The sequence below is a fragment of the Balaenoptera borealis genome, assembly GCF_965194805.1.
Source record: "Balaenoptera borealis genome assembly, chromosome: 7".
NCBI classification, from domain to species: domain Eukaryota; kingdom Metazoa; phylum Chordata; class Mammalia; order Artiodactyla; family Balaenopteridae; genus Balaenoptera; species Balaenoptera borealis.
This window is the reverse complement of record NC_138864.1, coordinates 53352915-53376130: the sequence shown is the minus strand read 5'-3', so window position 1 is coordinate 53376130 and position 23216 is coordinate 53352915. Positions and strand designations below refer to the sequence as shown.

General features: G+C 41.4%; 1 protein-coding gene across 2 annotated transcripts in view; it reads left to right on the top strand.

The window, feature by feature from the left end:
- The window catches only part of ABCB1 (ATP binding cassette subfamily B member 1), a 99015-nt gene extending 75818 nt beyond the window's left edge, over positions 1–23197 (top strand). For both annotated transcript variants that reach the window (XM_082398191.1, XM_082398192.1), the window contains 7 exons: positions 5344–5444; positions 6700–6840; positions 9667–9823; positions 10317–10514; positions 17970–18176; positions 21647–21793; positions 22583–23197. In XM_082398191.1, coding sequence (XP_082254317.1) covers positions 5344–5444; positions 6700–6840; positions 9667–9823; positions 10317–10514; positions 17970–18176; positions 21647–21793; positions 22583–22789 — 1158 coding nt within the window. In that variant the 3' untranslated portion in view covers positions 22790–23197. The remainder of the gene's footprint in view (positions 1–5343; positions 5445–6699; positions 6841–9666; positions 9824–10316; positions 10515–17969; positions 18177–21646; positions 21794–22582) is intronic.
- The last annotated feature ends 19 nt before the right edge of the window (positions 23198–23216 follow it).

The window sequence follows — 23216 nt, the reverse complement described above, 5'->3', positions numbered from 1 at the left end:
CTAATACATTTTTTTTTGAGGGGCGGTGTTGCATGCTTGTCTGTTGTTGTTTTTGATTTGCATTTTGCATCTCCCTTTATTTTTTAAAGAATTTGTACTTTACATTGGAGTATAGTTGATTAACAATGTTATGTCAGTTTCAGGTGTACCGCAAAGTGATTCAGTAATACATATACATGTATCTTTTCTTTCTCAGCTTCTTTTCCCATTTAGGTTATTACAGAGTATCGAGCAGAGTTGTTGTTTTGAACAAATGCTTATATGGCAATTGCTTTACCTCTCAGGGTGACCCTGTGAGATAGGTTCTATTATAGCTCCTTTTTCAGGTGAGGCTGAGGCACAGGCAGGTAATGCCACCAATGCCTTAGAGCTCGTGAGTTTAAGTTTCAGAGCCAGGATTCAAACCCAGACAGTCGCGCTCCCAAGTTGTGCCTCTGTTAAGAAACGAAGAGGTCTGCAGATGGCGGCACATAATCTGATATCATGTGATCTGTATCATTGTAGAAATGAGTGGTCAGAGCACCCCCAAAACTGGGCCTACCATCTAGGATAGGGATATATCTATCAGTGGACCCTTCAAGGTTCCTAAGAGTCAGGGCAGGGACCCAGGCAGATCCAGTGGCCCAGGTGTCTGAGGTACTTTGCCTCTGGACCAGGCAGCTCACGAATAGGATGATGGAGGGGGTCCTGAAGGTTGGTTATCACCACTCACACTTTGTCCTCCACCTCCCTGCCATCTCCTCAGACTTTCTACCCTGTGTCCTTGGGATTCCTTCAGGAAGCTCCTCTGGACCAGCTTTAGTGCTTCTCAGCGATTGCCAATGAGGGAAAGACCTCACGTGAAGTTTCCCTTCAGGCCGTCAGAGCCCCGGTCCCGAGGTTCAGCAGGATGGTGCCGGCCCCCAGGTGTCTGGAGTCCATCCTGTGACCAGTCACTTCATTTAATCCTGTCCTTTGTTGGTTTCTCCCCTATGGTGTTGACTCTTCATCTGATGAGAAGATGGAAAAAATGTGTATAAAAAGAAAGTGCGTTACTCTTTTATAGTGTCATTGTTTACTGAGGTGTTCAAAATGTCCCAGAAAGGAGTCTTAGGTTGTTCGTAGGAAGAAGATGACAGATCGGAAGCTAATTCACTGCAAACCACAGGTTGGCACCTTCGAAGTGGTGCATCAGGTTTAAGACTCTGGGAGTTCTGTCAGAGGGGACAGGGGAAGGGGTGCAGACGGAAATAGATACATGTGAGTGTGGCAGGTTTTCTAGGTAAAGGTTGGGGGTGAGGTAAATGTTCTGCTCCATTGGTGGTTCATGAGAGAGGAAACAGCAGGTAGGGAAAGTGGTGGTTGCTGTACCAGCGGGTCCATGAAATAGTAAAAATCAACTCCCACCTGATCACAATTCTCAGGTTACCATTTATTGCCTGTTTATTGTATACCAGGAATCATGCTAAGAGCTCTACATGCATTACCTCATTTGACACTCTCAATAACCCTTTGGAATTATCCCTGTTAGGTAATAAAACCCAAGGTTCAGAGAAGTCAGGTAACTTGCCCAAAGTCACACAGCAGCAGCCTAACTGATCTGTCTACTTTCTATATTCCTCTTACAGAAGCCACACTCATCTCTTACAAACACAAACAAAATCATGCTAACCTTTAACTCCTCCAGTGGCTTCTTTTCTTTTTTTTTTTCCACACACACACACTATATTTTATTTTTACAAGAGGTAAATAAACTGACACCAAGCATTGTAAATGGATGACCACAACAAAAGCAACAACGATTGCATTTCCCAAACACGAAACACACTTGTACTGTGTCATAATACTGACATTCAGTCCAGTAATCCTCCACTGTAACAGCTCCTTCACTTTGCAGTGAAAATTGATTTGTATGTTTTTTGCCTCTGAGTCCTTGTGGGATTTTTTTTTTTATTCAAACAGAAAGTCACAAAAATTATAGTCGTCCTCATCAGTTCACTCAGTCCCATGTAATTAATTTTTTTTATCTCGATCTTTTGTTAGCACTTTTATGAATTCATCAGTTTTCCATTAGAGCTCTGAAAATGCTTATTCATTCAGTTCAGCAGTATAGTCAGTTACCAGAAACCTGTACTTGTCAGAGTCTTTTCCATGAATTCCTTGAAGATGAAACCCTTTTATAGGAACATATTTGCAAAAGCTTCAGAGTACACCCAGAACTATCTGTAAATGACAAAAGACTTAAAAATGACCACGGTTAAAGATTTGATGAAAGTTCATAGTAATGCAATTGACAAGGAAATTTAGTTATTTCTGGGATATACATTTTAAAGTAATAACTAGAATTATGACTTATAACATTATACCAGAACATATAAGATTTTTAGAAATTCATGTAATGTCTGGAACATTTATTTTAACATATTTCCATACAAATAACCCAAAGAAAGTTTAGTATTAGTTGGTTTTTTTGTGTGTTTGTTTGTTTGTTTATACTGCAGGTTCTTATTAGTCATCACTTTTATCCTCCAGTGGCTTCTGATCACACTTGCAATAAAATCTGCCCTTTCTCCTGGGCTGTAAAACTCTGCATGAATCAGCCCCTGATGACTTCTCTGACCCTGTCTTGCACTAGTGTCTCCCTCACCCTGCTCTGGCCTCATGGGCCTGCTTTCAGTTCCTAGAACACTCCAAGCTGGTTCCCTCTGGTCTTCATATCTCAGAATTATTACTCTTCAGAGAGGTCTTTCCTGGCCCTTGAATTAATTCCTGACACTTCTCAGCACTTTCTTTCCTATTTCTTTATTGATTAATGGTCTGTCTTCCCTACTAAAATGGGGACCAGGACCGTGTCTGTTGGTTTGCCCTTAGAGGGACAGAGCAGGCCCAGGATTCCAGAGCAGGACTGTGTGATGTCAGAGCCAGCTGATAACCTCTACCTTGCCTGTGATCTGTGTTCCATCGATTTGTCACGTTATTATTGACGAATGAACATTTTTATAGAATAGATGCTTTTTCTTTTTAGAAATAAAAGCTGTAATCAGTTTATTTGAGGGTAGGAAGAGAAGTGTGAGTTTTTTCTAGAAATATATATGTATTTTTTCCTTTCTTAAAAATTATTTAGTACATGATGGTTTCTGAGGAAAACAGTGCTATTTCCTGTTCTTGAATTACAAGTTGTCTCTCTTCATAGTGTTTACTGAATCTCTGTTTAAAAGTCTTGGAGCAAATGAAGCTGTGAGAATGCAGAGTACTAATTAATCCTTTTCCTAATTGCTTCATCGTGTGGCAAGATAAAGACAGTTGTTTAGTGATTATATTGTTTTACTCACTTTTCAAGGTCTGTAATTCATAAACTCTCACTTTTATTGGGCTGTTCACTCTAAAAAGCAATGACATTTACAAACCAATAACAAACAAAACAGACCTGCCTTAGAAGAATGCGCGCAGAAAATATTTCCTAAAATCATTACATTGAAATTTACAGTAAAGTCTGGTTTTCAGCAGACATTGTTATAGTTTGTTGAATTTTCTTACTGATGCAAAAAACCTCTTCTCTTTGTTTGAAGCCTTATAATTGAAAATATTTCTACCATGGGTCTGAACAAGGATTGTCTTTGGGGGTTTGACTGGAGGTGAATTTTTTCCTCTAACTTTTTGCTTTCTGCACTTTTAGCATTTTCTAAAATGAGTATATACTATTTTTATAATATGTAAAGAATTTTATAAAATATTTTGACATAACTTGAATCTGGACATTTTCCTGTATTGTTAGTAGCTTATGGTAAACATAGTACAATCTTCTTGGCCTGCTGGGTCAGAGTATAATATTTTTAACTTTATTTTTTAAATATGTTTTTGTTTTGAAGATTATGGTATTAATTTTTTTCTTCTAATATTTTTTGCATTAGTCTTTAAAACCAACAACGTCATATCAAATATCCACTTTTATCTTTGAAGTTAGGTATTTGTGTAGGATTCAGTAAAGAATAAGTAAGATTTTGGGTTGGTGATTTTTTTTATGCTGTAACTCACTCTCATGTAATTGAATGTGTCTGTATTAGAATCAGTTCCGACCAGTGTAGAGGCCAGAGAAAGGAAGAACATCTTAAACAATAAGGATAATTTCTCTTACTGATTTATAATTTAGACTTACAATTCTAAAAATTATTTCTCTTGGAATTAGAGTTAAAAGGGACTTCAGAGACCCTCTTGTCCATCCTCCTCATTTTATAGATGAGGAGAACGAGATAGAAGGGCATTTCAAGGTCTCATGCTGATGCACGCTGAAATCTCATTTTGTACCCTGATGTTTTTTGTATTTTCCATAGCCCTTTTACCCAGACTCCAAAAAGTGGTAAAGGATGTATTTGTCCTAGTCAAATAGCCTTGTTGGAAGTTAAATTCAATTAAAATATAGATAGAAACTTTCTGGAAAACCAATTGATAATATGTGCTGTGCTCCTTAAAAAGTAGTTTATTCCCTTTGACCTAGTAATTTAACTTTTAAGAACTTCTCCTAAGAAAATAATTCAATATGGACAAAGGTTTATGTATGAGGAATTTTATCACAACATTATTTTTAATAAGAATTGAAAGCTTTGTTCAGCAATAAAGGACTGCTTAGCTGGCTGGGATAGTAAGTGGCCCTTTAAACATCCCGTTGTTAATGTATATTTAATGACCTTTGAAAAGTCTCTTTATTTGTTAAGGTAAAAAATAAGGCTATGAAGCCAAACATAGAACTTGAGCCCAATTTTGTTAAACAGGTACAGTTTAGAAAATAACATGTAAACTATTATGTAAAATACACCAGTATGTAACTTTTCATTACCTTCTCTCTTTTCAATATTTTCCAAATATTCTTTAGTTGTCTCAAATGACAATTATACAGAGAAAAATGTAAACATTACATTTTATAGGTATTTTAATAATATTATAATTTAATGACATTATAATAACTTTTATATATATAATAATTATAAACTTAAAATGTGACCATCATAGAAGAAAGGGCACTGCAATCGAGATAAAATACTGAGTTCTTAGGTTAATTTTGCTGCTGTAAAGCCATGTGGCTTTAGGTAAGGGCCTTTATCTGTTGAAGTTTTCAGTTTCTCTTTCTGTAGAGAGGAGTTTGAATTAGCCCATCTTCCTTCCAGATCTAAATCTCGATTTGATAAATCACTTGGTATCCTTTTCTATAGCAAAGACACTCAGGAGTCATAATAAATATTATTTAATATGTAATATGTAAATAATACTTATTAATAAAATTAATTTTATGAATCTCTTATATGGAATTCAAACTAATTGCCACTGTTGGCCTTGGTGCCTTCAGTAACGGGACATTCTCTGTTACAGATTGCCACGGAAGCTATAGAAAACTTCCGAACTGTTGTTTCTTTGACTCGGGAGGAGAAGTTTGAATATATGTATGCCCTGAGTTTGCAGGTACCATACAGGTAATAACCACTGAAGAGTGGGAGGGAAGTATGGGGAGTTTTTCAATCATCAGATTTGTTTTCAGGAAGATTACTTTGGCCAGAAGGTAGGGAACAAGTGGAGAGACTTCTAGAAGGGAACCAATTGGGAAGCAATTGTAATTAATCCAAGAGAGGAATCACAAGACCTGACCTAAGGCAGGGACATCTCTGAGGTAGAGCCTGTAAGAGCAGATAACCGAGGGGAGGGGAGGGAGAGAGGTTGTTGAGAATGACCCTGATGCTGCATTTGCGTGATGGCGCTATTACATGTTCCCACTGGGAATGAGTTTTTTGTGGAACATGGAATTTGAGGTATCTGTGGAGCCTGAGGGGGTGGTCTTCTTGGGTACACCCTTCTTCTCTTTACCCTTCTCTCGTGCAGACCTTCTGTTCTTCCTTTAATGAACTCACAGTGAGGGCTCTAAAAAGTGATGTGAACATAAGCAAGCCCATCCTCTCTGAGTCTCCTTTCTTCTTTTATCAGTGGGTTTTCAAAGTTTTTAAAATGAGAGTAGAGTCTTTTTTTATGGAAAAAAATTCACTTGAAATTCCAGTATATGAAACAGATAAAAGCAGAAGTTGATCTGATGGAAGCAGGAGTAGGCGGCCCCCTTACCAGCCTCTCGCACCTCCACATCGCCCAGTTCCATGTGGATCAAAAAAATCCACGTGTTAACTCCTTTGCAGAGCCTTCTCTAACTCCCCTAGAGGGTTAGTGCTTCTCCTTTCTTCCTTTAACACATGATTCATAAGATACTTCCATTGCATAAATAACAATCCAACTTGACTCCTGGGTCCCCAAGGGCAAGAACATGCCTGGTTCCTTTGTGTTGGCCCTTCGTGGTCCCTCCAGCTTGTGGTGTTGGGTCAACGTGTGTTGAACGAATGTTCACTATAGAGTACGTACATATTATATGTCCATGGGTGGGGGAAAGGGGAGGAATTTATTAATCCCTAACAAGCTCTTCTTGTTGTCTTTTGGCTTATTTTAACTTGACCTCAGTGCTTTGAGGTGTGGTTAATTCTCCATTAAAGATGAAGACACTGGGGTTCAGAGACTAGGCATTTTCCTGAATTCTCACAAGTGGTGATGTGAGGACCAAACTTAGTGTTTTGGAGACGAAACCCATTTTTATCTGCTGCACCTCCACACCCCACTGCTAACCCATGAAAGGTTACGTTTTAAGGACTGAGAATTGAAAGTCAAGTAAGTTTCAGAATGTCTTCTTTTCAGAAACTCTTTGAGGAAAGCACACATCTTTGGGATCACATTTTCCATCACCCAGGCAATGATGTATTTTTCTTACGCCGGCTGTTTCCGTTTTGGCGCCTACTTGGTGGGACATGGCATCATGGACTTTCAGGATGTTCTCTTGTAAGTATGGGGGTCGTCTTTACAGTTAAACTCTAGAAATCAAACCAAGGTGCACAGTTTCATGCCTGGATAGAAAACCTTACTGTGAAGCTTCATGAAGAGATTTTGGTGATTCAGAAGATGGCATTTTGCCTCTGAGTCTCCGCGTATTATCCTGGAAGCATCTCATTTCATTTGGGGAATGTGTGTCTACCCTTCTCCCCGATGCTGACTCACACATTTGACCTTCTTGAATCCATGGCTAGCTGGGGTGGTGATTCAATGAGGAGTTTCCAGAAGGCCTGGGTGTTTGGGAAGAAGCCTAACCCGGAGCCAAGTACCTGGTTCCTTTCAAAGGATTCTAAACAGGGCGGCCAAAGAATGGGTGTGGAGCACTGAATTCTGAGAGCCCCAGAAGATTCCAGGATAAATTTGCTTTCTTTCATAAGAGAAAAGCAGTTAGAAGGTAAGAGCTGGAGAAATGCAGAAATGACAAAGGAAAGCTCGATTGGAGTATCTGCTCCATCACTGTGAATGCAGAAAATTGTACCTCAGTCAGAAGACAGACCTGGACTTAACTTATATTTCTAAAATACTAAAATATGTAGTTTGGTAGTGAAAATTATGTGTAATTTTTCTGAGTGTCTAGGTTTGGTGATGGCTGAGCTGCCCTTTGATACCATACCATAATTAATGGTGATACAGTTTTACATTTAAAGCAGCATCATTGAAGCCTGGGAATATGTGTTAGTATAATATTTCCATCCTATTTGGACATTGACTTGTGCGTGCATTACAGTTTTCTCAGGATGACTCCAACAGAAGATTTAAAATTTCCACTCAACATCTTTCTGATAATTGATATGCAGGTACTATTTATAACTATAACCAAAAGATCATAACCAGGCATCATTGGCATTGGTGCTTTGATTAGATAATTATTTGATATATTGCTTTACTCCGAGGTTAAGGTATTCAATTGATGGAAATTGCTGACTCGTGGACTTTCAGATTTGGAAAATCCATCTTCCAAGTAAGGGATGGGGAGACCTGGCTGAAGAGCAGTCCATTTTAAACAGATTCCACAGGTCTAAATGATAACAAGTCCAAGATGAACCATCTGTGCGATTTATTTAGAGCTATTAAAAAGAAAAAAGAAAAAAACACTGTGTGCTCCATTAACTCAGGAATAGAGTCCAAAGGAATGGACTTGATGGACTCATGGCATTATTCTGGGAGATTCCTAATATTACGTCAGTCCCGGTCCACTGTTTAAAAAGGCATTTTGATAAATGTGTCCAGAGAAGGGCAGCTGAAATATTGAAAGTGAAGGGAGTTACCAAAGATGCAAAGGGTTTTGAAAATAATATTCCAGTACTTTGAAGGGATGTATTATGCAAAAGGATGTACATTTTTCTTGGTTTGAAAAGGAAGTTTTTAACAATAGACTTCCTCAATCAAACTTCCTCCGTCCTAAAACCAAGGATGGAAGCTAGCTTAGGGGGGATGTGCCCTGGCACAAGCATTGAGAGCTGGACTTGACATTCTGTGAAGTCCTTCCCAACTTTAAGCTGCTGTGACTCCCATGTCGTAGATTAAGAATGCCGATGAGGGCTCCCCTGGTGGCGCAGTGGTTGGGAATCCGCCTGCCAATGCAGGGGACACGGGTTCGAGCCCTGGTCCGGGAAGATCCCACATGCCGCGGAGCAACTAGGCCCGTGAGCCACAACTACTGAGCCTGCGCGTCTGGAGCCTGTGCTCTGCAACGAGAGGCCGTGACGGTGAGAGGCCCGCGCACCGCGATGAAGAGTGGTCCCCGCTTGCCACAACTAGAGAAAGCCCTCGCACAGAAACGAAGACCCAACACAGCCATAAATAAATAAATTAATTTAAAAAATTAAAAAGAAAGAAATACATAATAAATGAAATTCAGTGTTCACCTTTAAAAAAAAAAAAAAAAGAATGCCGATGAAGGGAATTCCCTGGCGGCCCAGTGGTTAGGACCTGGCGCTTTCAGTGTGGTGGCCTGGGTTCGATCCCTGGTGGGGGAACTAAGATCCTGCAAGCCGTGTGGCATGGCCAAGAAAAAAAAGTCGATGCATCTTGAGAGCAGCATGATATCTGGCTCTTTAAGGAACTCTGTTTGCAGTACAGTTCACAGGTTTTCTAAGAATCTGATGTAATCCAGCAAAACTGCCTATACCCGTTATTGATTGCCACAAATAACGCTGCATGACAGCCACCCACTACCCCCCCCAGTGACACACGATAATAAACATTTATTTTTGCCCTTAAGTTTGGGGGTCAGCTGGGCAGTTCTGCTGATCTGGGCATAGTGGATCTCAGCTGGGCTCGCTCTTGTGTGCAGTGAGTAACAGGCTAGTTGGCTGGGGCCCACGGCACTCTTCTGTCTGTGCCTTGTCTGCCAGCAGCTAGGTGGGCTTGTGGTAGTGGCGGGGAGAGAGAGAGAGAGAGAGAGAAGCATGCAAGGCCCCCTGAGTCATAGGCTTGGACCTGGCAACAGTCACTTCTGCCACATCCTGTTGGCTGAAGCAAATTCCAAGGCCAAACCAGATTCAAAGGGTAGGAAAACAAACTCTACTTCTTCAGTAGAGGAGATGCAAAGTCACTTACAAGAAGGTGAGGACACAGAGAGAGATGAAACATGGGGTCATTTTACAATCAGTCAGTTACACTGATATGAACTTATAAGGAAAAGTGGTTTTTTTTTGAAACTTTTTGACTAACGTGTTGTGACTGTTTGAGATCGTGCTCTGGGTGTAGGAGTGTCACCTTCCTAGCGTTGCAATCCTAACTCTTTGCACGTTTTGTCTTTGTTGTTGGCAGAGTGTTCTCAGCCATTGTCTTTGGCGCGATGGCTGTGGGACAGGTCAGTTCATTTGCTCCTGACTATGCCAAGGCCAAAGTGTCAGCAGCCCACGTCATCATGATCATTGAAAAAACCCCTGTGATCGACAGCTACAGCACGGAAGGCCTAAAGCCGGTCAGTTTGATGTTTTGATTATATGATCTGCTCCTAACTGATGAATTTTAGTATTCTAAGTGGAAGTTTAATAAAATCTGTGCTTTTTTTATTTGGTGGTAATAAAATGAAAGTTTCTCGGTCATTTTAGTTCATTTTTAGTAAATGCTGATAATACACGTTAACGTCTAGTACTTTTGTAGAACAAAGCCACACGGATGTAGAAATACTGCCCATTTTATACACAAATCCTGCTAATGAGGTTTTATTATATGTGGGTTACCCTATTCTTGGGGAACAGATTTGAGTTTTCACATCTGTATTGTGTTAACGAGACGTGCTGTGAAAACACTGACCCTTCTAGATCTTATGTATTACATTTTAGCAGTTACAAATGAAGCCTGACTGTAATACAAGTTCACTACCTTCTGATACCTGGCGGTAGAGAGGGTTGGCTAATTGTGAATTTTCAGGATTGCAGCAATCAAATTTACTGTTATTGTTCTGATTTTAGAATACAGTGGAAGGAAATGTGACATTTAATGAAGTCGTGTTCAACTATCCCACTCGACCAGACATCCCAGTGCTTCAGGGGCTGAGCCTCGAGGTGAAGAAGGGCCAGACGCTGGCCCTGGTGGGCAGCAGCGGCTGTGGGAAAAGCACGGTGGTCCAGCTCCTGGAGCGATTCTACGACCCCTTGGCTGGAACAGTGGTGAGCACACTTTTTTTCTTCTTTTTAAAAAAATTTTATTGGAGTAGAGTTGATTTACAGTATTGTAAATCACTGAGCAAAGTGATTGAGTTATACATATACATATATTCATTCTTTTTCAGATTCTTTACCTGTATGGGTTATTACAGAATACTGAGTAGAGTTCCCTATACTATAGGGAACACATACAGTAGGTCCTTGTTGGTTATCTATTTTATATATAGTAGTGTGTGTATGTTAATCCCAAGCTCATAATTTATTCCTCCCTGCCATGTTTCCCCTTTGGTAACCCTAAGTTTGCTTTCTATGTCTGTGAGTCTATTTCTGTTTTGTAAATAATTTCATTTGTATTATTTTTTGAGATTCCACATATAAGTGATATTATATGATATTTGTCTTTCTCTGTCTGACTTACTTCACTTAGTGTCATAATCTCTAGGTACTTCTGAGCACTTTCTTATTCAGCTCATTTCAGTTTTTTCATCTTCTAAATGCCTAGATGTATTTTTTTTGGTAGTTTTTTTTTTTTTTTGATGTGGACTATTTTCAAAGTCTTTATTGAATTTGTTACAATATTACCTCTGTTCCATGCTTTGGCCTTTTGGCCGTGAGGCATGTGGGATCCCAGCTCCCCGACCAGGGATCGAACCCGCAGTGGAAGGCAAGGTGTCAACCACTGGACTGTCAGGGAAACCCCTGCCTAGATGTATTTAATTCTCAACTATAAGCCATGGTTTTACAAACTTTTAAACAACGGTCCCACTTAAAGTCTGACATCCTAGATATAGTCTCCAAGCTGTGTCCACTGCCCCAGCCAACTTCTCCAGCCTTTCCCTCAACCCTGCTACTCTACCTTCCTCTGCAAGCAGCCTTTTTACCAGCCATCCCCCTTCCCTTGGTTAGGTCTCAGTTTACATGAGCAGTTGCAGGAAAAAAAGCCAGAAAGACAGAGGAGGAGTGCTGAGAGAGACTAGTAAGATGGAAGCCAGGGATGGGAAGGGTTTCAACAAGGAGAAGGTAGTCGGCACTGACAAATGCCATGGAGAGATGGGCTAAGACGGAGACTGAAAGCACATGGGAGGATTTGGCAATTAATGGGCTGCTTCTGACATTTCACAGTCTTCTCAGTGAAGTGATGGTGGTAGGAAACAGTTGAGCATGGCTGAGGTGTGGTTAGGAGGGGATTGAGCCAAGTGTAGACTAGAAGATCAAAGGAGAAAGCAAGGAAAATAAAAATGGGGAGGCAGAGCCCAGGGAAGATGTTTAGCATGGGGAATCTTGAACATTTTTATGGCTGAGGATGAGATAAAACCATTGATGGAGAGGGAATTCAAACACCTTCTAAGGCAAATTAAAAAAAGCGAGATCAACAAATTTGGGAAACAGATAAAGAACATAGAGGGATTCTCTTTTGTTTCCTGAACTAAAAGAGTAAGTGAAGGGTCAAATTTATTCATGCAACATTCAATAAACTGTCAGTGAGTTCCTGTCAGGGACTGTCTTAGGTACTGGGAATGAGATAGGAGTCTTGAAGGGAGTAGTGACATGTTATTACTATTGTTATTTTTTGACTGTGCTGCGCAGCTTGTGGGATCTTAGTTCCCCAACCAGGGATTGAACCTGGGCCATGGCAGTGAAAGTGCGAAGTCCTAACCACTGGACCGCCAGGGAACTCCCGGGAGTAGTGGATTTTTAAATGACTATAATGGGGGCTAGGAAAAGAATCAAACTAGGAAGGAATGGAATTTAGAGGGAAACATTTTCATTATGTAGGCACTGAGTTACTGGTCAAACTCAGAGGTGATATTCAAAATATTCAACAACTGGAATGGGCCTGGGCACTGCCCATCCAGGATGGACACCTACTTTGTGTAGTCAGAGCGATGCCTGCCAGTTCTATATGGGCCCTACTTGCGTTAATGATTGATGTGAAAATAGAATTTTCATCCTGTAGGCCAGGGCCCTTTTCACTTCCCCACGGTAATCACGGTTATCATAAATATTTCTTATATTGTATTCACAGACAGTTATGCCTTTACTCAGTCCATTCTCTGACAGTTGTGGAAGCTTTGTTCTTCCTTAAGCTTTGTTCTTCATTTGTACTACCTTGTTTTATATTTTCTGTGAATTCTGACTTTCTGCTTCAATTTTGTGGTTAAAGTTTGGACAGAGAACTCTCAATGAAAACCTTGCTGACACATGAAGCAATCAGAGGAGGAAGTTTTAGCTCTCAGACACTGATTGTGGTCCTTAAGAGACATTTATTAAGCAGTGTGTTAAATGTTGAGCTCTAATGAGTTATAGGGGAAGGTGTCTGTCCTCAAAGATTTCTACTGAAGAGATGGGACATATCCTTCCATGAGTTCTATTAAAGAAGAAGATAGGCCTAGAGCTAGTTCTTAAGGGGTAACTAGAGCTGGTTGCATAAAGTTGTAAGGGTGAGCAATCAAGACATCGTTCGATGAAAGAGATAACGTGAGCTGTGGCTGATGATTGATTTGTTCCCAATGCAGCATATAGGCCAGTTTGGCTGAAATAGCAGATTTAATTAGAGTAATGGTTCTCAAACTTTTTTGATTATAACCCACTTAGGAAAGACCAAAAGAATTCCCTCCCCACCCTTACTACACTCACAGTCATTGTAGTGGGAAAAAACACTTGGCGTTAATAGTGTTGGAGTTGAAAACAACAATGGTAAACATACGTGCAGTAATTAGACAAGAAGAAAGTAAAGAAATTAATGATTATTCTCCATGTACAGAAGCACAAGGGGAGCGAAATTTAAAACATGGACCGTATCAGTTATGGTTCAGTGTAGGAAACAGAAACTGCTCTAGGTTTTTCAAGCAGATACATATTCAATAAGGGGAATTCGGTGCTTGCAGAATCACTGGAAGGGCTGGAAGAGTGGAAGTGAAAGTAAAAGCCAGCACTCCCAACGTTCAAATCACAGCGTCGCAGCTGGGGGTCCTGTGGCCAGGAGGTTGCGGGAAATTGGGCCAGCGTCACAGCTGCTCCAAACCTGAAGACACAAGACCAGAGTGTGGGTGTGGTAAAAACTCCCGTCTGCCGAAACACAAGTGTTAGTTTACCACGGCCTCTGTCTCCCAGATTTTGCACACTGCATCTCACTGGTAGGACCTCAGTTACTTCTAGAACCAGAAGCGAGCCTGGGAAACAGTTTTTAGTCCTCCACTCCCTTGATATGTGGAAGGACAGACACAGAAGAATATGGAAATGAATGCTGAGTGTATAGGAGAGTAACCGTCTCAAGACAACACTGATCATGCCCTGAAAACAAAGTGTCCTCCTCCATTGCAGGGAATACGACGATCTGCTCCTGTGCATTTACACTAGAGCTTCGAAATACTGCCAAGTGCCCCACGGCAGCCAGACTTCTTAGTGGAAGTGTCCTCAATAAACATTAGTAAATGTGCCAAGTTTTATTTATGAATGTCAATTAGTGACCCTGAATAACTCAGTTAATAGGTTATTAGTGATTAGTTCTTTTTTTTTTTTTTTTTTTTTTTTTTGGCCACACCTCGTGGCATGCAGGATCTTAGTTCCCCCACCAGGGATTGAACCCACACCCCTTGCAGTGGAAGCTTGGAGTCTTTTTCTAAATATTTATTTATTTGGTTGGTTGCCCCGGGTCTTAGTTGTGGCAGGTGGGCTCCTTAATTGCAGCTTGCCAGCTCCTTAGTTGCAGCATGCAGTCTTCTTAGTTGTGGCATGTGGGCTCCTGAGTTGTGGCAGGCCAGCTCCCTAGTTGTGGCATGCGGGCTCCTTGGTTGTGGCATGCATGTGGGATTTAGTTCCCTGACCAGGAATTGAACCCGGGCCCCCTGCATTGGGAGCTTGGAGTCTTATCCACTGTGCCACCAGGGAAGTCCCGAAGCACACGGAGTCTTAACTGCTGGACCGCCAGGGAAGTCCTGTGATTAGTTCTTGTTGCCATAAAAAATGAGTCTATGCATTTGAACGTCATTTGATCATAATGATCATTTGAAGCAAGGACTTGACCCTGAGGAGGTCGGGAAATCCTCATGACCATCAACGAGCCTCGAATCACACTCTGAGAAACATTGACCTGAGCGGAGGTTCTCAAGCTGGCGTGGATCATAATGGCCTAGAGAGCTAATAGAGAACACAGCCACCCCGGCTCATTTACGAAGGTCAGGGCCTAGCCTTTTCATTTTTATGATTTTTCCTAGGTGATTCTGATGCCAACCAGAGGTGGAGAACCTCTGAACTGATAACTTTAAAAGGTTTAGATCAAATTGTGGCGAGTCTTGCAAAACCAAGCTATGGAATTGTTCAGAGAGTGGAGTTTCCAAGTTTGGTGGGGCCTGAAAGTTGTACAATTTCAGGGACTCTACTTGAAAGAATACAAAGTTATGAACACACAGTTAGATACGAAAGTGAATATTTCCTTCAAATGAGAAAAATTCACAACAAAATATTAAAACCTTAAAGAGTCTGGTCCCTCCCCTTTTTAGGCAGGTTATCCTAAACGCTTACCCAGAAGACCTGGACTCTCTCCCATCCAGAGCACCGTTCAGCTCCCAGCATTTGCCTGCAAATGGGCGTCCTTGAAGCTGAAGTTCATTAGCTTCACTGAGACCCACTCTGGTTTGAGTCTTCCCCTGACCTTTCCTTTCTTCCCTTGCCAGCCCATGCTATGTGCGGCCACCAGAGTTCTCTCTCCCCCTTAGGACATCAGTTAGCAGACTGTTGTCTGGGTATTACCCAGTGGGTACCTGGGCTAAGATGGAGACATTGCTCTTTTGAGGGAAGACAGAAAGTATTTTTCAATTCTGAGACACTGTGTTGCTAAAATCCAACCTGTCGTGTGTAGATCCGATCCGAGCTCCCTCAGTCACTAAGAGTGTGTGACCTTGCACAAGCGACTTAACTCTGCTCATGTCCTCATCGGTAAAATGGGGATTAAAATCACGTCTACCTCGCGAGCGTTGTCGTGACTATTAAACGAGAGAGGGCATGAGGTGTACTTAACAGCAGGACCTATAATATAGTCAATGCTCAATATTTTATCTATGATTACCATTTCAGAGTAAATACATACAGCAGGATCATACATATTTAACATTTGATTGTGCTACTGAAATCAGGTAGTAGATTTAAGTTTAGAACAGAGATAGCTCGTCATTTTAATTTAGCCTTTCATTGTTTTTGTTTATTTGTTTGTTTTTTGGCCTTTCATTGTTATTGTCAATGTGTTACTTTAAGTTTTTATTTAGGCCAGTATCTGTTTTTTTCTTTTCCGCCATGCCACACAGCATGTGGGATCTTAGTTCCCCGACCAGGGATCAAACCTAAAGCCCCTGGATTGGAAGTGCAGAGTCTTAACCACTGGACCGCCAGGGAAGTCCCAGGGCCAGTATCTTTTGCGCAGTGTTCACTGACTCCCTGGACTTCCTTGGTCTTCCCTCAGATGGCCACCCATGCCTCAGCCAAAGAAGCTCTGCGTTGATCTTTTTACATTTGGTCTTCTAAACATGTTTTCCCTAAGGAAAGGATTCTTTAGCAAACACAGGTTTTAAATAGTTTGTAGTTGCTGTGTATAGCGTGGGGATGAGGAGGCCCAAGCATCTTCTTGTATGCAGTGTGATGGAGAAACTCATTAAAACTTGCTGGGATCAGTCATGTTTGTCTGACTGTATTCGTTCGACAATGTCTATTTTTTCTCCCAGGGGTATAAGCCTGGAAAAAAGTTTTTTAAAAAACTACTCTTTCTTTCCTCAGATTTCCGTTTTTCACACTGTTCTATCTAACAAGATCTGCTTTTTCGCCACATCCTTGTATGGTTTTTCCTTCCTCTCTTCACTGTCTACTTTCCACCTTCACTTAATGCTGTGAGGAAGCCTGGAGCATAGATGCTTGGAATAGTCTCCATGGCAACCGGGCTCGGTACGAATAAGGTCATGGGTGTGTTTTCCATCCATCTTTGCGCCTGCCAGCTTCACAAACAGAAGCTGTCTTCCTGCAGCCAAGACTGTACCCTACCCCTGGCCAGCTGTCTCCCAGAGGCACCCAGCCAGGTACGTGGGATTCAAAGTGTATATATAGCTCAGAATATACTCATCACCACTATTATAGAAGCTCGAAGCTGAGTCACTGATGTCTCCTTCAGCGAGGATGAACAGCTCTCACTTGAATGCCAGCGTTCTCTTGCAAAGTAGATCTTTGGGGAAGACACGTCTGCATCAGAGAGTAAGGATTTTTATCGGCCAGGCTGTATGGGTACGCCCCAGGCTTCTGCAGGATAATCCAAGGGGAGACAGGTCACTACAGAAAAGGCAGCCTCTCCCTCCTGCCCCTTTGGGTCAGCATCCAAATCGCAGCCAGTCCTTCACATACCCTGTGCCCAGCACTGTGCTCAGTAGGGTTTATACATGACTTCATTTAATCCTCAATTCTGCGACTTTAGGAATTATCATTCCCATTTTACACACACAGAAGCTAAGAGACCTTAATCCACGTTCCTAAAGTCAACAGTGATTTAGAGATACAACAGCCACCTTCCGACGCTCGCCTCTGTTTCATTTAAGTCCTCAAAAAACTTAGATCCTAACTAACAGGTCAGTTAGATCCTAACTAACGGGTCAGATCAGAAACGTGACCTACACACCTATTATATGGTATAGCAGTTAGTTATTTCCAATCTAATGGTGGCTACTTTTCCTGCGGAAAATCAGTACATAAGAATAAGGATGCCAGAATACATCCCAGAATTAGAATGCATTTTATTAGTTTCCTGTGGCAGCTATAACAAATTACAGCAAATTTAGTGGGATGAAACAACACAGATTTGTCTTACAAATTCTGGAGGTCAGGTGTCCGAAGTGGATCTCACTGGGCTAAAGTCAAGGTGTCAGCAGGGCTGTGTGCCTTCTGGAGGCTCTAGGGGAGAATCTGCTTTCTTACCTTTTCTAGCCCGTGGCCCCTTCCTGCATCTTCAAAGCCGGCAATGACCGGTTGAGTCTTCCTCATATTGCTCCACTGCGATACCCACTCTCCTGCCCCCCTCTTGCACAGTTAAGGACCATTATGATTATGTTGGGTCCACCTGGATAATCTAAGGTAACCTTGTCATTTTGAGGTCAGCTGATGGGCAACCTTACATCGTAATTCCATCTACACTTGTGAATAACATTCGCAGGTTTCATGAATGAGAACATGGATATCTTGGATGGAGGAGAGGTGCATTATTCTGCCTACCACATGCATAGGGTTAAAACAGAAGAAATATGATGGTTCCTCAAAGCATACAATTATGACCTTATTCAGTTAACCTTGACAATCCAAACTGAAAACAACAACAAAATTCTCATAATAACTTGGCAGTCTTAATGTATGAAATAACGATATTAATTTTCCTAAATTCAAAAAATGTGCTGGTTCTGAAGATGATCTGTGATCTCTTGTTTCCAGCTAATTGACGGCAAGGAAATAAAGCACCTGAATGTCCAGTGGCTCCGAGCACACATGGGCATTGTGTCCCAGGAGCCCATCCTGTTTGACTGCAGCATCGGCGAGAACATCGCCTACGGGGACAACAGCCGGGTCGTGTCACAGGAGGAGATCGTGCAGGCAGCCAAGGAGGCCAACATACACCCCTTCGTCGAGACGCTGCCTGATGTAAGTCTCTCTCCAAATAAGGTGCCTGGGAGCCTGTGGCAGCCCCCCTGGCCTATGCTTGTGACTTCTAAAGGGCTGGATCCCAAAGGTGAAATGAGCAACTAAAACACACGTCCACCCGTCTACAAGCATCTGCCCGCACTTCCCATCCCCAGTGGATGTGATGTTTACCTGATCACCCGACTCACTCACTGTGAGCAGCCTGACCAAAAAGTACATAATGCCTGGGAGACCTTTCCCTCCAAGTCTGGATGCAGGGCGCACAGAAGCAAGCGTGACCCTCCCCCACCATTTCTCTCCCAACCTTCCTTCCTTCCACCTCCTTGCCGCTCTCCCCCAAGCCTCAAACCTCCCTCTGTGGAGTCAGGCCAGGCCAGGGAACTGGCCCCATGCCAGAAAGAAGGCTCTGAGTAAGGCTGAGCCATTGGAGTGTCCGTGGTGTCGTGTCGTCTCTCACCATTGCACGTTCCATGCGCCCCAACCTCTGCTTGTAGGGCTGATGATTGAAACCTTCCCTGGGCTGTTGTCCCACGGATGCCTTCTGAATTCCTCCTAGGAAGTTAGGTAAATGGAACCTCTTGCCCTCTCTTAAGCCTCTTAGGTCCTGTATTTTGCCTTGCAATCTAGACCTATCTTCTCTAACCCACCCGCCCCCATTATCACAGTTTATGTTCTTTATTTTAAGGAAGTGCCCCCCTTAAAAAATAAAGCTCAGTAGCCTGAAACTGGCGGAGAAGGTCCTCTCCTCATGGGGAAAGATGGCAATGCCTTATGGCCCCAACCCTCTCCCAAGATTTCCTTTTCTGGAGGCTCTTCTTTGGGTAACTGCTGTCACCACACATCATAAGCCCCAGGGAAGAGGCATTGTCCCCTCTCCTCCTTTAACCTTCTAGCCCATCTGTGGATAATTGGCCCTTCCCAGGGCTAGCATGTAACTTTAATTCCCTTTACTCATGGCGAAGTCAGTGTTCTCAGAGTCTGGGCGTGGGCCAGAACATCAGCATCACCTGGGATCTTGTAAGAAATGCAGATTTTCAGGCCTGACCCCAGACCTGCTGAATCAGAAACTTGGAGGTAGGGTCTAGCAATCTGTGTTTTAATATCCCAGGTGATACTGATGCAGGTAAAGTTTGAGAACCACTGGGCTAGGGGTTAACAAAGGCAAATGCAGAGAGTAATTATTATCTAGCTTATGAAATATACCTTGCCCCTCTCACATTTGTCTACCACCGGGACCTACCTTTCTGGGCTCTGGGCTCTGTCTACAGAGCATACCTGTAGACATCATAATTCTTTTCCTCAGTGTCTAGACCTGGAAAGAGAAGGCAAAACCACTTAAGTCCTATTTTCTGTCCAAGGACCTACTTCTTCACCTGAGTGGTTTGCATTAGGATTTACCTCACCCTGCAGGGGGCTGGTCTAGTTTCCTCCTCTCAGGGATACAGCCCTGCCTTTATCTGCCTCAACAGGATCGATACTGTGGCAATGCAGCCTGGCAACCTCTGCACCCTCATGGGACTCGCTCCAGTGCTCTGGCCTCCCTGGTGGCTGCAGCTCTGGGTTGGGCCAGTCCCTAGCATCTGCCGGAACCTCCCCTGGGCTCGCTTACTCCACCTGCAGGTGGAGAGCTCTATGTTGAGTGCCATAGAACTAAGGTTGCCAGAAGTAGCAAGTAAAAACAGGCAACCCTACATAGAATGAATTTTTTTTTAATTGAAGGATAGTTGATTTACAATGTTGTGTTAATTTCTGCTGTACAGCAAAGTGATTCAGCCCTATATATATATATATATATATATATATATATATATATATATATATATATATATATATATATATATATATATACACACACATTCTTTTTTTAATATTTTTCATTATGCTTTATCATAGGATACTGAATATAGTTCTCTGTGCCATACAGTAGGACCTTGTTGTGTATCCATTCCATATATAATAGCTTACATCTGCTAACCCCAGCCTCCCACTCTGTCCCTCCCCTCCCCCCTTCCCCCTTGGCAACCACAAGTCTGTTCTCTATGTCTATGAGTCTGTTTCTGTCTCGTAGACAGGTTCATTTGTGTCATATTTTAGATTCCGGAAATGTATAAGTGATATCATAATGGTATTTGTCTTTCTCTTTCTGACTTCACTTAGTATGATAATCTCTAGTTGTATCCATGTTGCTGCAAATGGCATTATTTTGTTCTTTTTTATGGCTGAGTAATATTCCATTGTATATATGTACCACATATTCTTTGTCTATTCATCTGTCGATGGACATTTAAGTTGCTTCCATGTCTTGCTATTGTGAATAGTGCTGCTCTGAATATAGGGGTGCATGTGTCTTTTTGAGTTATAGTGTTCTCTGGATATATGCCCAGCAGTGGGATTGCTGGATCATACAGTAATTCTATTTTTAGTTTTCTGAAGAACCGCTATACTGTTTTCCATAGTGGCTGCACCAGCTTAACATTCCCACCAACAGTGTAGGAAGTAGAACATGAATTTTAAAGTCAAACTCCGGATGTCAGAGCCCACAGTTTGACTAACATTTCAGCCTGGCAAGGACCTGAAAATAAAAAGATAATATGGTTTTTTTAGGTTACACATTACATTTCTGCTCTCCCCTACATACCCTATTAATTCCTGTCCTTATCGTCATATTGGATACTTAGTGAGCATTATCTACTCTGGGAAACAATACGTGAAAAATTTCAGGAGAACTCTGAAAACAAAAGTAAATCAGGAGATTTCAGCTTTTCAAGTTAGATATTGAATAGAATTTCATGGCATCCATTAAAATTGTTGAAGCTTTGGAGATAGTCTTATAAAAACAGACAACAAAAGGCTAGCATCCCAAGAATTTCTTCCCTTCCTCACTTTATTTTTTTTAAAGGATATTATCATAATTGACATTTTATTTTTTTAACATCTTTATGGCATATAATTGCTTTACAATGGTGTGTTAATTTCTGCTGTATAACAAAGTGAATCAGCTATACGTATACATACATCCCATATCCCCTCCCTCTATGCGTCCTTTCTCACTTTAAAATAATGCAGAGAGCATCACCTGCTGGTTATAAATAAAATGAGTTTCAATTATTTTATTATGCATAGACTGTTAAAATCAAAATTCCTTCCTCCTACCAATCTTTGTCCCAAATGCAATGAAACCAGAAGGCTGGAAGAGCCTCACATTGCAACAGTCATCTTCCTCATAAATATGTTGACTTGTCTACACTAAAGCATAACTTTTAAGACCCAAACGTCTGTTTTCAAGAAGAGAGGTTAATCCTGCCATTTAGAGCTATGTTTTTGTTGTTTAACTCTCCTTCAACCCATTCTTAGCTTCTGAACCTAAACTTTTTGGGGATATGGAAGTGGTTATCCTACTTTCTGCAAGCAAACTCTCTTTCAGAACTTTATCAGTTCTACTTTTCATAATAACAAAACCCTATTTACAGAAATATAACACCAGAGTAGGAGACAAAGGAACTCAGCTCTCTGGTGGCCAGAAACAGCGCATTGCAATAGCTCGTGCCCTTGTTAGACAGCCTCATATTTTGCTTCTGGATGAAGCTACATCAGCTCTGGATACAGAAAGTGAAAAGGTAAGAATTTAACGTGGACTCATTCACACTTGAAGCAGTTGCCCCTTAAAAGGTTTAAATTATGCTTCTATCTTCTACAGTAGAGAGCAAAATTCAGCCAGATACTGAGTTTTGTTACTTTCAGTGGAATTTAAACATTTTCAGTAGCTGTTATTCAAGAGAACTAAGATGAAACAAGGCAGATTAGTCTTATAACACTTGTGCTCCAAAAATCAGCCCCAGATCACTTTGTATTGATCTAAGAAGCTGCATTCAGGAGGCATAGTCCCATTTCTACTGGCAGCATTTCCTCAACAACTATATAAAAAAGTGGAAGCACAGAACAATGTTAAAAGCTGACTGTACTTGCAGGTAAATACTAGCAATTGTTTTCAGTTTGAGAGAAAGTTGAGTATTCAGGTATCTGAAAGATAAACTCATTCTGATTTTTTTTAATCTTAAAAATAACAAAATTCAAGGAGGCTGTGTTTGGCCTGTGCTCAGGCTTCCTGAATTTACTGTAGTGCTAGACCAGAAGGATGCCGCAAGGCTGGGCACACTACTAAGTGCTTCTAAATGATTGCATAGGCTGTATTTACAGTCATGACTTTGAGATAAACCAAACTAGGATTCAGTATTCTTCTGATATGACAGGTCCCTTGCTTTGTAAAATCTATGTTATATTTCATTGACACAACTGTTAAAGAAGCACGTATCATTGGAGAAATTAATTGTGAGGCTTGTTACGGAGGAGAAATTCAAGGGAGTGGATTATCATGATCAGAGTTAATTTGTGTGATTATTGAACAGGTTGTCCAAGAAGCCCTGGACAAAGCCCAAGAAGGGCGCACCTGCATCGTGATCGCTCACCGCCTGTCCACCATCCAGAACGCAGACTTGATAGTGGTGTTTCAGAACGGCAGAGTCAAGGAGCACGGCACACACCAGCAGCTGCTGGCACAGAAAGGCATCTATTTCTCCATGGTCAGTGTCCAGGCTGGAGCAAAGCGCCAGTGAACTGTGACCGTATGAGCTATTAAATATTGCCTAATATTTGTGTTAAAATATGGCATTTAATCAAAATTTAAAAAGTGAGCACTCCCTGGGAAAACTATGTAGAGTTACTTATTTAACATTTCCTGCTGCGGTGGAAGATCATTCCACCCAGTTCACAGTCTTCGGGGACTATAATTGAAGGAACAGAAAGAAACAGCATCAACTGGAGAAAAGTAATGGTTTGAATTGCATTATAAAACGTATAGAATCATTCAAAGTAGATTTTGTTAATAAAGTGTATAATTTTTGTTTATATGTTCTTATTCAGACTGTAACTGACTACCTTGCTAAAAGATTATAGAAGTAGCAAAAAGTACTGAATGTTTGCATAAAGTGCCTATAATAAAACTAAACTTTTATATGACTGGAGTCATCTTGTCTAAAGTGC